The sequence below is a fragment of the Pseudophryne corroboree genome (genome assembly GCF_028390025.1).
Source record: "Pseudophryne corroboree isolate aPseCor3 chromosome 3 unlocalized genomic scaffold, aPseCor3.hap2 SUPER_3_unloc_1, whole genome shotgun sequence".
Classification (NCBI taxonomy): Eukaryota; Metazoa; Chordata; class Amphibia; order Anura; family Myobatrachidae; genus Pseudophryne; species Pseudophryne corroboree.
This window is the reverse complement of record NW_026967493.1, coordinates 1,665,870-1,680,573: the sequence shown is the minus strand read 5'-3', so window position 1 is coordinate 1,680,573 and position 14,704 is coordinate 1,665,870. Positions and strand designations below refer to the sequence as shown.

Genomic DNA, 14,704 nt, shown 5'->3' with positions numbered 1-14,704 from the left:
TCTGTGAGGTGGGAGTTCTTGAAACTCCAATCTGTATCCCTGGGAAACAATATCTGTTACCCAGGGGTCTAGGCATGACGACGCCCAGAGGTGACTGAAATCTTTTAGTCTCGCTCCCATCTGCCCGATCACCAGGCTGAGAGGTCCACCATCATGCTGAGGATTTTGAGGAAGCAGAACCTGGTTTCTGTTCATGAGAATCTGTTGGTGCAGGTTTTCTGTATTTTCCTCGACCTCCTCTAAAAGAAAGTGGAAGGGGGTTTGGATTTTCCCAATTTTGCGGTCCGAAAGGACTGCAGTGTAGACGTAGGATAAGATTTCCTAGCCGGTGGTGCTGCTGGGGGAAGATGCAGTGTAGACGTAGGATAAGATTTCCTAGCCGGTGGTGCTGCTGGGGGAAGAAATGTTGACTTACCTGCAGTTGCCGTGGAGATCCACGTATCCAATGCGTCCCCAAACAGAGCCTGACATGTGAAGGGTAGGGTCTCCACACTTTTTTGGGATTCTGCATCCGCAGTCTATTGGCGTTACCAGAGTCCTCTGCGTGCCGAGACCACCATGGAAGTAGCCCTTGCACTCAGCATGCCAAGGTCCTTCATGGCCTCCACCATGAAACCTGCAGAATCCTGTATGTGATGCAAAAACATTTCAATGTCACTCCTATCCAGAGTATCTAAGTCCTCTAGTAATGTGCCTGACCACTTTACTATGGCTTTAGAAATCCATGCACAAGCAATAGTGGGCCTTAAAGCTACGCCTGTAGCTGTGTATAGTGATTTGAGCGTAGTCTCAATCTTGCGATCAGCCGGCTCCTTTAAAGCGGTTGAACCAGGGACAGGTTAACTCCTTAGAAGCCGGGAAGGTAAGCAAGGATTTCTTACTTTCTATAAAAAAAAAAAAGATTCCTCAACCTGTTCAGGTACCTTCTCTGTAATATTTAAAATTACATTGCAGTTCTGAGTACATGGAATAAACTTCTCAGGAGAAGATAAACACTCTGCAGCGCAGGACACAGAGTCCTTAGATATGGTAATGTGGATATACACGCTTACACACACACAGAAAAATGTCAGACAGTTTCCCCCAGAGTACCTTCAGAGAGTCACAGAGTATAAGGAGCCAGCCACACACAGCGCCCCTGTAGGCAATTATGATAAAAGCCTGGTGCTAACTAACTAACTAACCTTAATCGGATAATCAGAACTACTACCACACTCCCCCCCTGGTACAGCAGAGGATAGCTGGAGTTATGTGGAGGGCAGCGCTCCCTGTCAGCGTCTCTTTCCTATGATCTACAGAGAGAAAATGGCGCTGGCGAGTGCTGGATCCGCTCTGCGGAGAAGCCCTGCCCCCTGTAATGGCGCGTGGCTTCCTGCACAAATTGTTTATACTGGCCTGAGGATTTTATTACCAACCGCGGGATTAGCACCTGTTAGCTGCTTGACCAGTGTAGGGTTATCCGCGCTTGTTTAGGACGCCCCTCAAAGCTTCACCATGTGTTGCTGAGCCTTCCTGGAGCGCAGCATGTCAGAGCTGCGTTCCCACCCTTGTGCCGCCATTCCCGCCGGCGACCCACTAACTGAGCCGCCGGCGCTGTACTCACCACTATTCTTTCTTCTGGCTCTGTTAGGGGGTGGTGGCCGTGCTGTGGGAGTGACTGGTCGCCTCGTGGGCTTGCAATCAGCAGCCTCAGGAGCTCAGTGTCCTGTCAGCGGAGTAGAGGACCATTAACTTCAAGAGTTGGGTCCTACTTCCTCCCCCCCAAGTCCCACGAAGCAGGGAGGCTGTTGCCAGCAGCCTTCCTGTAACCTGATTTACTCTATAAAACAAAAAACTAAGAAAACTCCTAGGAGCTCCCCTAGCTGTGACCGGCTCCTCCGGGCACATTTTCTAAACAGAGTCTGGTAGGAGGGGCATAGAGGGAGGAGCCAGCCCACACTATTAAACTCTTAAAGTGCCCATGGCTCCTAGAGGACCGTCTATACCCCATGGTACTAAATGGAACTCCAGCATCCTCTAGGACATAAGAGAAAAGTAGCTGAGGAATTCTTCTTTTCATTAAACAAGATCCCTCCTTGTCTACTGTCACCTAAAAGGAATCTGCTTCTATCAGAGATTGCACCCCCTGAGCCAGAGCTGCATCGCCCCCCTTATATCCTCACCGTCCCCTGCATCTGAGGCATAGCCATCAGTGTCAGCCTGCAAGATCTGGGCCAGTGTACACGTCTCTCTATTCATCAGGTCATCCACAGACTTAAATAATGCGTCTCATTACGGGATAATATATGTTCATTATCAATAATCATACCCCCTTTTTGGAATCCAACCATGCAGGGTCAGACCCACATCCTGAAAATGTGTACTGAGTACAGTGTAATATGATCCCCCAGGGGAATAGTAACAACCTGTTAGTAGGAGGGGCATAGAGGGAGGAGCCAGTGCACACTATTGATTTCTTAAAGCACCCAAGGCTCCTAGTGGACCAGTCTATACCCCATGGCACTAATGTGGACCCCAGTATCCTCTAGGATGTTAAGAGAAACACACATACGCACATAAAAAAAAAAAAATTACACAACATGAAAAGCCCCGCCCAAACTTCAATAAAGGCACCCCTGAACCCCAACATGGCATGCTGCAATTAAACCAGTGCTCAAGCATGACTAAAAAAAATAAGAATTTACTCACCGGTAATTCTATTTCTTGTAGTCCGTAGTGGATGCTGGGTACTCCGTAAGGACCATGGGGTATAGACGGCTCCGCAGGAGACTGGGCACTCTTAAAAGAAAGATTAGGTACTATATCTGGTGTGCACTGGCTCCTCCCTCTATGCCCCTCCTCCAGACCTCAGTTAGGGAAACTGTGCCCGGAAGAGCTGACATTACTAGGAAAGGATTTGGAATCCAGGGTAAGACTCATACCAGCCACACCAATCACAGCGTACAACTTGTGATAACCATACCCAGGTAACAGTATGAACAACAACTGAGCCTCATTCAACAGATGGCTCATAACAATAACCCTTTAGTTAAGCAATAACTATATACATGTATTGCAGAGAGTCCGCACTTGGGACGGGCGCCCAGCATCCACTACGGACTACGAGAAATAGAATTACCGGGGAGTAAATTCTTATTTTCTCTGACGTCCTAATGGATGCTGGGTACTCCGTAAGGACCATGGGGATTATACCAAAGCTCCCAAACGGGTGGGAGAGTGCGGATGACTCTGCAGCACCGAATGAGCAAACTCAAGGTCCTCCTCACCCAGGGTATCAAACTTGCAGAATTTTGCAAAAGTTTTGAACCCGACCAAGTGGCAGCTCGGCAAAGTTGTAAAGCCGAGACCCCTCGGGCAGCCGCCCAAGAAGAGCCCACCTTCCTCGTGGAATGGGCTTTTACTGATTTAGGATGCGGCAGTCCAGCCGCAGAATGTGCAAGCTGAATCGTGCTACAGATCCAGCGAGCAATAGTCTGCTTTGAAGCAGGAGCACCCAGCTTGTTGGGTGCATGCAGGATAAATAGCGAGTCAGTTTTTCTGACTGCAGCTGTCCTGGAAACATAGATTTTCAGGGCCCGGACTACGTCCAGCAACTTGTTCAAGTCCCGAGTAGCCGCAGGCACCACAATAGGTTGGTTCACATGAAACACTGATACCACCTTAGGAAGAAATTGGGGACGAGTCCTCAATTCTGCCCTGTCCATATGGAAAATCAGATAGGGACTTTTACACGACAAAGCCGCCAATTCGGACACCCGCCTGGCCGAAGCCAAGGCAAACAGCATGACCACCTTCCACGTGACATATTTTAATTCCACGATCTTAAGTGGCTCAAACCAATGTGATTTTAGGAAATCCAACACCACGTTGAGATCCCAAGGTGCCGCCGGAGGCACAAAAGGGGGCTGAATATGCAGCACTCCCTTAACAAAAGTCTGAACTTCAGGCAGTGAAGCCAGTTCTTTTTGAAAGAAAATAGACAGGGCCGAAATCTGGACTTTTATGGATCCCAATTTTATGCCCCTAGTCACTCCTGACTGTAGGAAGTGCAGACATCGACCCCGCTGGAATTCCTCTGTTGGTGCCTTCCTGGCCTCACACCAAGCAACATATTTTCGCCATACAGGTGATAATGTTTTGCTGTCACATCCTTCCTAGCTTTTATCAGCTTAGGAATGACTTCATCCAGAATGCCCTTTTCCTTTAGGATCCGGCGTTCAACCGCCATGCCGTCAAACGCAGCCGCGGTAAGTCTTGGAACAGAGAGGGCCCCTGCTGCAGCAGGTCCTGTCTGAGAGGCAGAGGCCATGGGTCCTCTGAGATCATTTCTTGTAGTTCTGGGTACCAAGTTCTTCTTGGCCAATCCAGAGCAAAGAATATTGTTCTCCCTCCTCCTTTTATTACAATTCTCAGCCCTTGGGTATGAGAGGAAGAGGAGGAAATACCTAGACCGACTGGAACACCCACGGTGTTACTAGTGCGACCAAAGCTATCGCCTGAGGGTCCCTTGACCTGGCGGAAAACCTTTTTATTGAGGTGAGACGCCATCAAGTCCACCTGAGGCAGTTCCCATCAAAACTGCGTGAAGACTTCCTGATGAAGTCCCCACTCTCCCGGGTGGAGGTCGCTCCCGGAATGAACACTGCTGGCAGTGCGCTTACTTGATTCTCCGCCCAGCGAAGAATTCTGGTGGCTTCTACCCTCGCCACCCTGCTCCTTGTGCCGCCTTGGCGGTTTACATGAGCCCCTCCGGTCTGATTGGATCAGAACCGGTTGGTCGCGAAGGAGGATCTCCGCTTGACTTAGGGCGTTGTATATGGCCAACAGTTCCAGGATATTGATGTGAAAGCAAGTCTGTTGACCTGACCACAAACCTTGGAAATTTCTTCCCTGTGTAACTGCCCCCCACCCTCGGAGGCTTGCATCCGTGGTCACCAGGACCCAGTCCTGAATGCCGAATCTGCGGCCCTCGAGAAGGTGAGCACTCCGCAGCCACCACAGGAGAGACACCCTGGCTCTGGGGGATAGGGTGATTAACCGATGCATCTGAAGATGTGATCCGGACCACTTTTCTAGTAAGTCCCATTGGAAGGTCCTCGCATGGAACCTGCCAAAGGGGATGGCCTCGTGTGATGCCACCATCCTTCCCAGGACTCGAGTGCAGTGATGCACGGACACTTGTTTTGGTTTTCAATAGATTCCTGACCAGTGTCATGAGCTCATGAGCTCTCTCTATCGGGAGATAAACCCTTTTCTGGTCTGTGTCTAGGATCATGCCTAGGCGAGGCAGATGAGCTGTAGGAACCAACTGCGACTTCGGAATATATAGAATCCAGTCATGTTGCCGTTTCACTTCCAGAGAAAGTGATACGCTGTCCAGCAACTGCTCTCTTGATCTCGTTTTTATGAGGAGACCATCCAAGTATGTGATAATAGTGACACCCTGCTTCCGCAGGAGCACCATCATATCCGCCAATACCTTGGTGAAATTGGTAATGACAATCCCGTACCGCAATTCTGAGGTACGCCTGATAAGGTGGATAAATGGGGACCTGAAGGTATGCATCCCTTATGTCCCGATTCACGATAAAGTCTCCCCCTTTTCAGGCTTGCAATGACCGCTCTTAGCGATTCCATCTTGAACTTGTAGTATATGTTCAGGGATTTTAATTCAATATGGGTCTAACCGAACCGTCTGGTTTCGGGATTACAACATGGTCGAATAATAACACCCTCTTGTTTAAGGAGGGGACCCATGACCACCACCTGTTGAAGATACAAATTTGTGAATTGCAGTTAACACTGGCTCCCTCTCTTGGGGGGAAGCCCGCCAGGCCATCGGTGAGGAGGCATCTTCTCACAGTCCAGCCTGTATTCCTGCGACACAATTTCTATTGCCCAGGGATCTAACAGGGAGTGAACCCCCTTGTGGCTGAACTTACGAAGGCGTGTCCCCACCGGGCCTAGCTCCGCCTGTGGAGCCCCAGGGACATGCGGTGGATTTTTGTAGAGGCCGGGTAGGACTTCTGTTCCTGGGGACCTAGCTGTGTTGTACAGCTTCTTTTCCTCTGCCCCCGGCTGACAAGAAAGGATGCACCTCAGACTTTCTTGTTTCTTTATTCGAAAGCTGCATTTAATAATGTTGTGCTTTCCTAAGCTGTGCAGGAATATAGGGCAAACTAGCAGAATTACCCACTATAGCTGTGGAGACCAGGCCCGAGAACCTTTCTCCACACAATCCTCAGCCTTCCATATGCCTCTTAAGTCGGCATCATCTGTCCAATGTATATTCTACAGGACACGTAAAGCAGAAATCGACCTAGCTTTAACTCTAGGACCCAGTATACTCATGTCCCTTTGGGCATGCTTTATAATTATATATCTATCACTTAAGACAGCATCTTAATATATTTATATGCATACTAGGGCCTCAATCTCTGCTGATAAGGTACCTGTCCACGCTGCCACAGCGCTATAAACCCATGCCGACACAATCGCCGGTCTGGGTAGTATAATAGAATGTGCACACTATCTGCAGGATCCCTGAGAATAGCTAGTGCAAACAGGACAACCAAGGGGAAGATTCTCAACACATCCTGGCCCTAGTGGGAAAGGATACAGCCTGAGAATTCTCTTGTGGGAAGCTGCCGTCTCTTGTCTGGAGATTCCCGATCTTTTTCCTCATGAGAGGAGGGAAATTTACCTCAGCATTCTTCCCCTTAACATGTGTACTCTCGTGTCAGGGACAGATGAGTCATCAGTGATATGCAAATCATCTTTTATTCCAATAATCATATATTGAATACTTTTTGGCCCTCTTGGCTGTAACTTTGCATTATCGTAGTCGACAGTGGAGTTAAACTCTGTGTCGATACCAGTGTTTGTTAATTTGGATAGTGAGCATAGAGAGACACTGAAGGTCTCTGTGACATAGGGACAGACCAGGGTAGATTTCCTTTCTGTTCCCTAACCTTTTGTGCAATAAGTTTACCTCAGCACTTACACATATCCAAACAGGTGTCGGCGTTGTCGACGGAGACACCCTGCCACACACATATCCACTCTACCACCTCCTTAGAGGAGCCTTTTACCTCAGACATGTCGACACACGCGTACCGACACACCACACACACAGGGGATGCTCTATTTGAAGACAGTTCCCCCACAAGGCCCTTTGGAGAGAGAGAGAGAGAGAGAATAACATTTTTGCGCCTAAATTTATGTGCCCCCCTCACTTTCCACCCTTTGTGTACCAGGATACTGCAGGGGAGAGCCTGGGGAGCTTCCTTCCAGCGGAGCTGTGAAGGAAAAATGGCGCCGGTGTGCTGAGGAAGAAGGCCCGGCCCCCTCAGCGGCGGGCTTTTGTCCTTTTATGTACTTTAATGGCGGGGGTTTTTACACATATACAGTGCTAGACTGTATGCGTTTTTATTGCCAAAAGGTAATCTAATTGCTGCCCAGGGTGCCCCCCAGCGCCCTGCACCCACCAGTGACCGGAGCGTGTGGTGTGTTGTGGGAGCAATGGCGCACAGCTGCAGTGCTGTGCGCTACCTTATTGAAGACCGGAGTCTTCAGCCGCCGATTTTCTCCTGGTTCTTCCGTCTTCTGGCTCTGCAAGGGGGACGGCGGCGCGGCTCCGGACGACCGAGGACTGGGCCTGTGTTCGATCCCTCTGGAGATAATGGTGTCCAGCAGCCTTAGAAGCCCAAGCTAGCTGCAAGCAGGTAGGTTCGCTTCTCTCCCCTTAGTCCCACTAAGCAGTGAGTCTGTTGCCAGCAGATCTCACTGAAAATAAAAAACCTAACAAATACTTTCTTTTCTAGGAAGCTCAGGAGAGCCCCTAGGGTGCATCCAGCTCTGGCCGGGCACAGATACTAACTGAGGTCTGGAGGAGGGGCATAGAGGGAGGAGCCAGTGCACACCAGATATAGTACCTAATCTTTATTTTAAGAGTGCCCAGTCTCCTGCGGAGCCCGTCTATATCCCCCATGGTCCTTACGGAGTACCCAGCATCCACTAGGACGTCAGAGAAATGGGGGACAATTGAATATTGCTCTGCAAACTCCTGTCACTTTAGACGGGAGATTGGGCGCAATATTACAATTGAATATCGCCCCTTGTTTTATAAACACCCAACTGAGAACAGGGCTGATGGTCATAGACTACACCACTGGGCAGATACATTTCCTTCATTAGTTTGTAATGACAAATGAGGGAGTAGAATAAGAGATTGTTGTAGTAACTGAGCAAGGATAATGTGACTTTTGTAATAAGTGTTTATTACTCACCTGTGCCGATATCTGTAGGGATTTCCTCCTCCTTACTCTGCTGATCTATCATCACATACGTCTCTTCTCCCTCTATATCTTCTGCCTTTATATCAGTCACATACGTCTCTTCTCCTTCTATATCCTCTGCCTTTATATCAGTCACATTTGGCTCTTCTTCTTCTATATCTTCTGCCTTTATATCAGTCACATTCGTCTCTTCTTCTCCTTTTATATCTTCTGCCTTTATATCAGTCACATACGTCTCTTCTCCTTCTAGATCTTCTGCCTTTATATCAGTCACATACGTCTCTTCTCCTTCTAGATCTTCTGCCTTTATATCAGTCACATACGTCTCTTCTCCTTCTAGATCTTCTGCCTTTATATCAGTCACATAAGTCTCTTCTTCTTCTATATCTTCTGCCTTTATCACAGTCATATATATCTCCTCTTCTTCTATATCTTCTGTCTTTATATCAGTCGCATATGTCTCTTCTCCCTCTATATCTTCTGCCTTTATATCAGTCACAAACGTCTCTTCTTCCCCCTCTATATCAGCTATCTTAATATCCGATAGACGTTCTATCTAAATAACCCAAAAAACAATCTCATGACATTTGCATAGTGTTAAAGTGAGGTGATACAGTATAATATCTGTGTATAAGACACAGGTGTTCTACAGATCATATAGTGACAGTCACTTTGGTGTATGGGTGAGACCCTAAATACCACCTACCTGATCCTCCTGTGGGATCCTGTGATTCTCCTCTGTACAATCCTGGGAATACAGAGAACGGGGACATCTCTCTGGGGTATCTCTGTTACTGGGCCCATCTGTAGGAGACACACAGTGACTGAGTACAGTGTATATATGTGATTATCAGGTAATTTGTGTACATAGGGTTCCCCCATACCTGCCCTCCCCTGTACAATACATGACAGTCTCCTCTTACCCAGTGATGCGAGGGGTCGGTGGTTCTCCATCAACCCGTCCTTGTACAGACCCTTTTGTTTCTCTATATACTCTTCCTCCTGCATGGAGACATAGACAGTGACATCCTAACACCTTATAGACACCTGACACACACACTCACTGATACAGTCATCACCCAGACACAGCCCTTGGTGTTACTGTATAATGTCGCATTCACAGCAGTCACCTCTCCAGTCATCGCCCAGACATCCCCTGGTGTTACTGTATAATGCACAATTCCCAGCAGTCACCTCTCCAGTCACCCCCACCCCCGGTGTTACTGTATAATGCCCCATTCGTCACCTCTCCAGTCACACCCCCCGGTGTTACTGTATAATGTCCCATTCCCAGCAGTCACCTCTCTAGTCATCACCCAGACATAACCCCTGGTATTACTGTATAATGTCCCATTCCCAGCAGTCACCTCTCTAGTCATCACCCAGACACATCCCCTGGTATTACTGTATAATGCCCCATTCCCAGCAGTCACCACTCCAGTCATCACCCAGACACATCCCCCCGGTGTTACTGTATAATGTCCCATTCCCAGCATTCACATCTCCAGTCATCCCCCGGACACATCCCCTGGTGTTACTGTATAATGCCCCATTCCCAGCAGTCACCTCTCCAGTCATCACCCAGACACATCCCCTGGTGTTACTGCATAATGCCCCATTCCCAGCAGTCACCTCTCCAGTCATCACCCAGACACATCCCCTGGTATTACTGTATAATGTCCCATTCCCAGCAGTCACCTCTCCAGTCTCATCCCCCGGTGTTACTGTATAATGTCCCATTCCCAGCAGTCACCTCTCCAGTCATCCCCCGGACACATCCCCTGGTATTACTGTATAATGCCCCATTCCCAGCAGTCACCTCTCCAGTCAGTATCTCCATGTCTCTACTAGAGATAAGTGACATCATATAGAAACTCCCACATACCCTCACCTCCCCAGTCATGTCCCTGTATTATTATTAATGATATAAGTGATGTCACGGTGGCACTCCCTGATCCCTCACCTCCCCAGTCATATCCCTGCAGAGTTTGGCTGTTTCTCACCCAGTTTTAAGCCTCATACACAGCTGTTTCTATTTCAGTTATTGACTGTTTCTACCTACATATGAAAATTATCATTATTAACTGTTTGGTATGATTGGTGAATTATACACCTAACTATGGGGCTAATTCAGACCTGATCGCTGAGTGATCAGGTCTGAACTGCGGATGCCAGAAATGATATCAGCATCTCAGCCCAGCGATCGCCTCTGCCTGATTGACAGGCAGAGGTGTTCGCTGGGTGGGAGGGGTCAAGCCGACATTTTGGGGGCGCAGTCTGGGCAACGCAGGCATGCCCAGACGGTGCGGGGGGCAGGCCTCTGCAATCCGGACAGCGACAGGTAGCTCCCTGCCAGCGCGCAGAAGCTGCGCTGGTAGGGAGCTACTCCTCAGGTACAAAAGCATTGCAGCCATGTGATGCATTTGTACCTGTGCAGCGGGGGGAGGGCCAGACATGCGGAGCAGACTAGCCCTGTGCTGGGCATGCCCCCCCGCATGTCAGGGTGGCTGACAGGTGCCGTGAAAAATTTTGCATGGCTACGATCAGGTCTGAATTAGGTCCTATAATCCTACAAAATCCCTAACTTTGTGCAAGTGTACCTAAAAAGAACTGATCTGTGTTGAAGGCAAAGGGTGGTCACACCAAATAATTACATTTCTGTTTATTCACTTTCCATTTTAAATTGATAAAAATGTATTAAAACTTCTAATTTTGAATGAAAGCACTCTTACTTTGACACATTTTTTTCCACACCATCCCAAAACGTTTGCACAGTATTGTAAACCTATAGTTATAATACAGGGACATGACTGGGGAGGTGAGGGGATCTGGGAGCGTCACAGTGACATCACATATCTATTATAATAATACAGTAACATGACTGGGGAGGTGAGGGTATATGGGAGAATTACAGTAACATCACTCATATCTATAGTAATAATACAGGGACATGACTGGAAGGTGTGGGGGTCTGAGAGCATCACAGTGACGTCAATTATATAGTAATAAGTCACATGCAAAGGCACTGCCAGAAGATAAACCGGTCACATGCATCTCCAAAGGCAGAATACAACACACAAATCCCTAACTCGGTAGTAAACAAACAGGGGGCAACAGGCAGTAGGTGGCAGGTGACGGGGTAGTGGGTAACTGGCTGGGGGCAGCAGGTGACAAGTAAAGGGCATTAGGTGAGGGCGCAAAGGGAGACAGGAAGGGGGCAGCAGGTGACACATTGGGGGCAGAGGTAGACAGGCAGGGGCAGTCAGGAGATAGGCACAGGGTAGTAGGTGAGGGGGCGGGAGGAGATTGGCAGAGGGCAGCAGGTGAGGAGCGCAGGAGGAGACAGGCAGTGGGCAGCAGGTGAGGGGATCAGGGGGAGATGAGACAGCAGGTGAGAGGGGCAGGGGGAGACAGGCAGAGGGCAGCAGGTGAGGAGCGCAGGAGGAGACAGGCAGTGGGCAGCAGGTGAGGGAATCGGGGAGATGAGACAGCAGGTGAGAGGGGCAGGGGGAGACAGGCAGAGGGCAGCACGTGAGGGGACAGGCAGAGGGCAGCACGCGAGGGGACAGGCAGAGGGCAGCACGCGAGGGGACAGGCAGAGGGCAGCACGCGAGGGGACAGGCAGAGGGCAGCACGCGAGGGGACAGGCAGAGGGCAGCACGCGAGGGGACAGGCAGAGGGCAGCACGCGAGGGGACAGGCAGAGGGCAGCACGCGAGGGGACAGACAGAGGGCAGCACGCGAGGGGACAGACAGAGGGCAGCACGCGAGGGGACAGGCAGAGGGCAGCACGCGAGGGGACAGACAGAGGGCAGCACGCGAGGGGACAGGCACGCGAGGGGACAGGCAGAGGGCAGCACGCGAGGGGACAGACAGAGGGCAGCACGCGAGGGGACAGGCAGAGGGCAGCACGCGAGGGGACAGGCAGAGGGCAGCACGTGAGGGGACAGGCAGAGGGCAGCACGTGAGGGGACAGGCAGAGGGCAGCACGTGAGGGGATCAGGGAGAGACGTACAGCAGGTGAGGGCTGAGGGGGGCAGAGGGTGACCGGCAGCGGGTGAGGGGGTCGGGAGAAGACAGGCAGAAGGCAGCAGGTGAGGGGATCAGGGGGGAGAAAGGACAGCAGGTGAGGGGGGCAGAGGGAGACAGGCAGAGGGCAGCAGGTGAGTGGGTGGGAGGAGAGAGGCAGAGGGCAACAGGCGAGGGGGGCAGGAGGAGAAAGGCAGGGGGCTGCAGGTGAGGGGACCCGGGGGAGAAGGGCAGAGTGCAGCAGATAAATGGATCAGGGGGAGACGGGGCAGAAGGCGAGGATGCAGGGGGAGACGGGGCAACAGGTGAGGGGGGGGGGGTAGGAGGAGGCAGGCAGAGGGCAGCAGGTAAGGGGGGCGGGAGGAGAAAGACAGCGGGCAGCAAGTAAGGGGATCAGGGGGAGAAAGGCAGAGGGCAGCAGGTAAGGGGTTGTGTCCATGTTACCTTCGTGCCCAGGTAAGGGATTCAGGGGTAAACGGGCAGAAGGCAGCAGGTGAGGGGATCAGGGGTAGACGGGGCAGCAGATGAGGTGATCAGGGGTAGACAGACAGAGGGCAGCAGCCAGCAGGTCACATGTAGGAGGGCAGCAGGGGAGGGATAAGCGGCCATTACCTGGAAGAGATGGCGGCATCAGTTACACGGGAAGTGGGCGGATCTACATTTCTGGGATAGCGTAGGCCCTAGTATCGAATAGGATTATGGGTAAAGACAGCCGCAATCACTCGGCTGCCAGAACAGCCCCGCCTACTCTCCCACCCATAGGCCGCAGCAACCGGTCATTCATCGGCCAGCCCCTCCCATTCTCTCGCCCTCATGTCGCTGCCCGGCCCACTCTAGTACCCATAGGCCGCAACGTTCCGTCGCTCAGAATCCACCTCCCCTGCCCCGCCCTCTCTCCATCACATAGGCCGTGGCCCCGCCCACTTAGCTTCCCATAGGCCGCAAAAACCCGACATCCGCCATACAGCCCGCCCATTCTATCGTTCATAGGTTGAAGCTCCCGTCACTCATCAACCATACAGGACGCAACTATACTACTATAAGACCCGCACACAAGTCGTAGCCCCGCCTTTTCTCCCTCCCATAGGCCGCAGCACAGTCCCGCCCCCAGGCTGCTATTGGCTACTGGGTCAATCAATGAAAGAACAGGGATTAGTATTGAAGGGTGAAACCATTGATGGTCTTCCTCCATAACATAGTCTCCAACGAAGGCTTTGCCATTGATGGTGAGCACACCGATGGCCATCCCTAGTCTAACTTCACCTTCCCAGAGATGACAGCTTTCATGTACCTCAAGATGTCCCATATTGCTGGCTACATGTGGTGCACAGTGTCGCCTTGCTTCCTCAACTTGTTTGAATCTCTTTGCTACCACACAACCCTGGTAACGGGTATGATCTGTATCCTGAATGGCTCCCTTTTATGTTTAACTGACCAATAGAAACGCCAGTTGGAGTTGGACTGAGGTTACCTGCTCAAGGGTGATGCCTGGTCCATCCTAAGAGAAGGATTATCTAATGGGCCCTACACACTGGCCGACATGACTGCACGATATGAACGAGATACCGTTCATATCGTGCAGTGTGGAGGCACCAGCGTTGAACGATGCGCGGCCCCGCGCTCGTTCATCGCTGGTCCCTCGTCGGGTGTACATGCTGGCCAATATGGATGATCTCGTCCATATTTGCCTGCACATTAATGGTGACGGGGGGAGTGAATGAACTTCACTGTCCCCCCCCGCCGCCGGGTCGGCCGTATCTGCCATCGGTCAGCTCGGTGGCGGATTGGCCAGTGTGTAGGGCCTATAAGTACTTCATCTCTAAATTACTAAAAGATAACCCATACAGTTTACTACCGCAGGCACGTACTGTAGTACCCATTGGACTGCACAGCATTTATAGCTGTCTACCACATTGCCAGGAGAGACCGCGGCGGCCCATGCTCCTTTGCTCACATTGCTGGGAGAGAGTGCGGCGCCCTGTGCTCCTTTCCTCACATTGTTGGGAAAGACCGTGGCGCCCTGTGCTCCTTTCTTCAAATTGCTGGGAGAGACCGCGGCGCCCTGTGCTCCTTTCCTCACATTGCTGGGACAGAGTGCAGAGGCCTGTGCTCTTTTCCTCACATTGCTGGGAGAGAGTGCGGAGGCCTGTGCTCCTTGCCTCACACTGCTTGGAGATAGTGTGCAGGCCTTTGCTCCTTTCCTCACATTGCTGGAAGAGAGTGTGGAGGCGTGTGCTCCTTTCCTCATATTGCTGGGAGAGAGTGCGGCGCCCTGTGCTCCATTCCTCACATTGCCGGGAGAGACCGCGGCGCCTGTGCTCCTTTCCTTACATTGCTGGGAGAGAGTGCGTTGGCCTGTGCTCCTTTCCTCACATTGCC

General features: G+C 51.0%; 1 protein-coding gene across 1 annotated transcript in view; it reads right to left on the bottom strand.

The window, feature by feature from the left end:
- LOC134983106 (uncharacterized) overlaps positions 1-13,053 on the bottom strand; it is a 32,035-nt gene extending 18,982 nt beyond the window's left edge. Inside the window, exons 1-4 of the mRNA XM_063948814.1 lie at positions 12,938-13,053; positions 9,221-9,299; positions 9,004-9,101; positions 8,289-8,853 (exon numbers count right to left, since the gene is read on the bottom strand). Coding sequence (XP_063804884.1) covers positions 8,289-8,853; positions 9,004-9,101; positions 9,221-9,251 — 694 coding nt within the window. The 5' untranslated portion in view covers positions 9,252-9,299; positions 12,938-13,053. The remainder of the gene's footprint in view (positions 1-8,288; positions 8,854-9,003; positions 9,102-9,220; positions 9,300-12,937) is intronic.
- Positions 13,054-14,704: the final 1,651 nt, after the last annotated feature.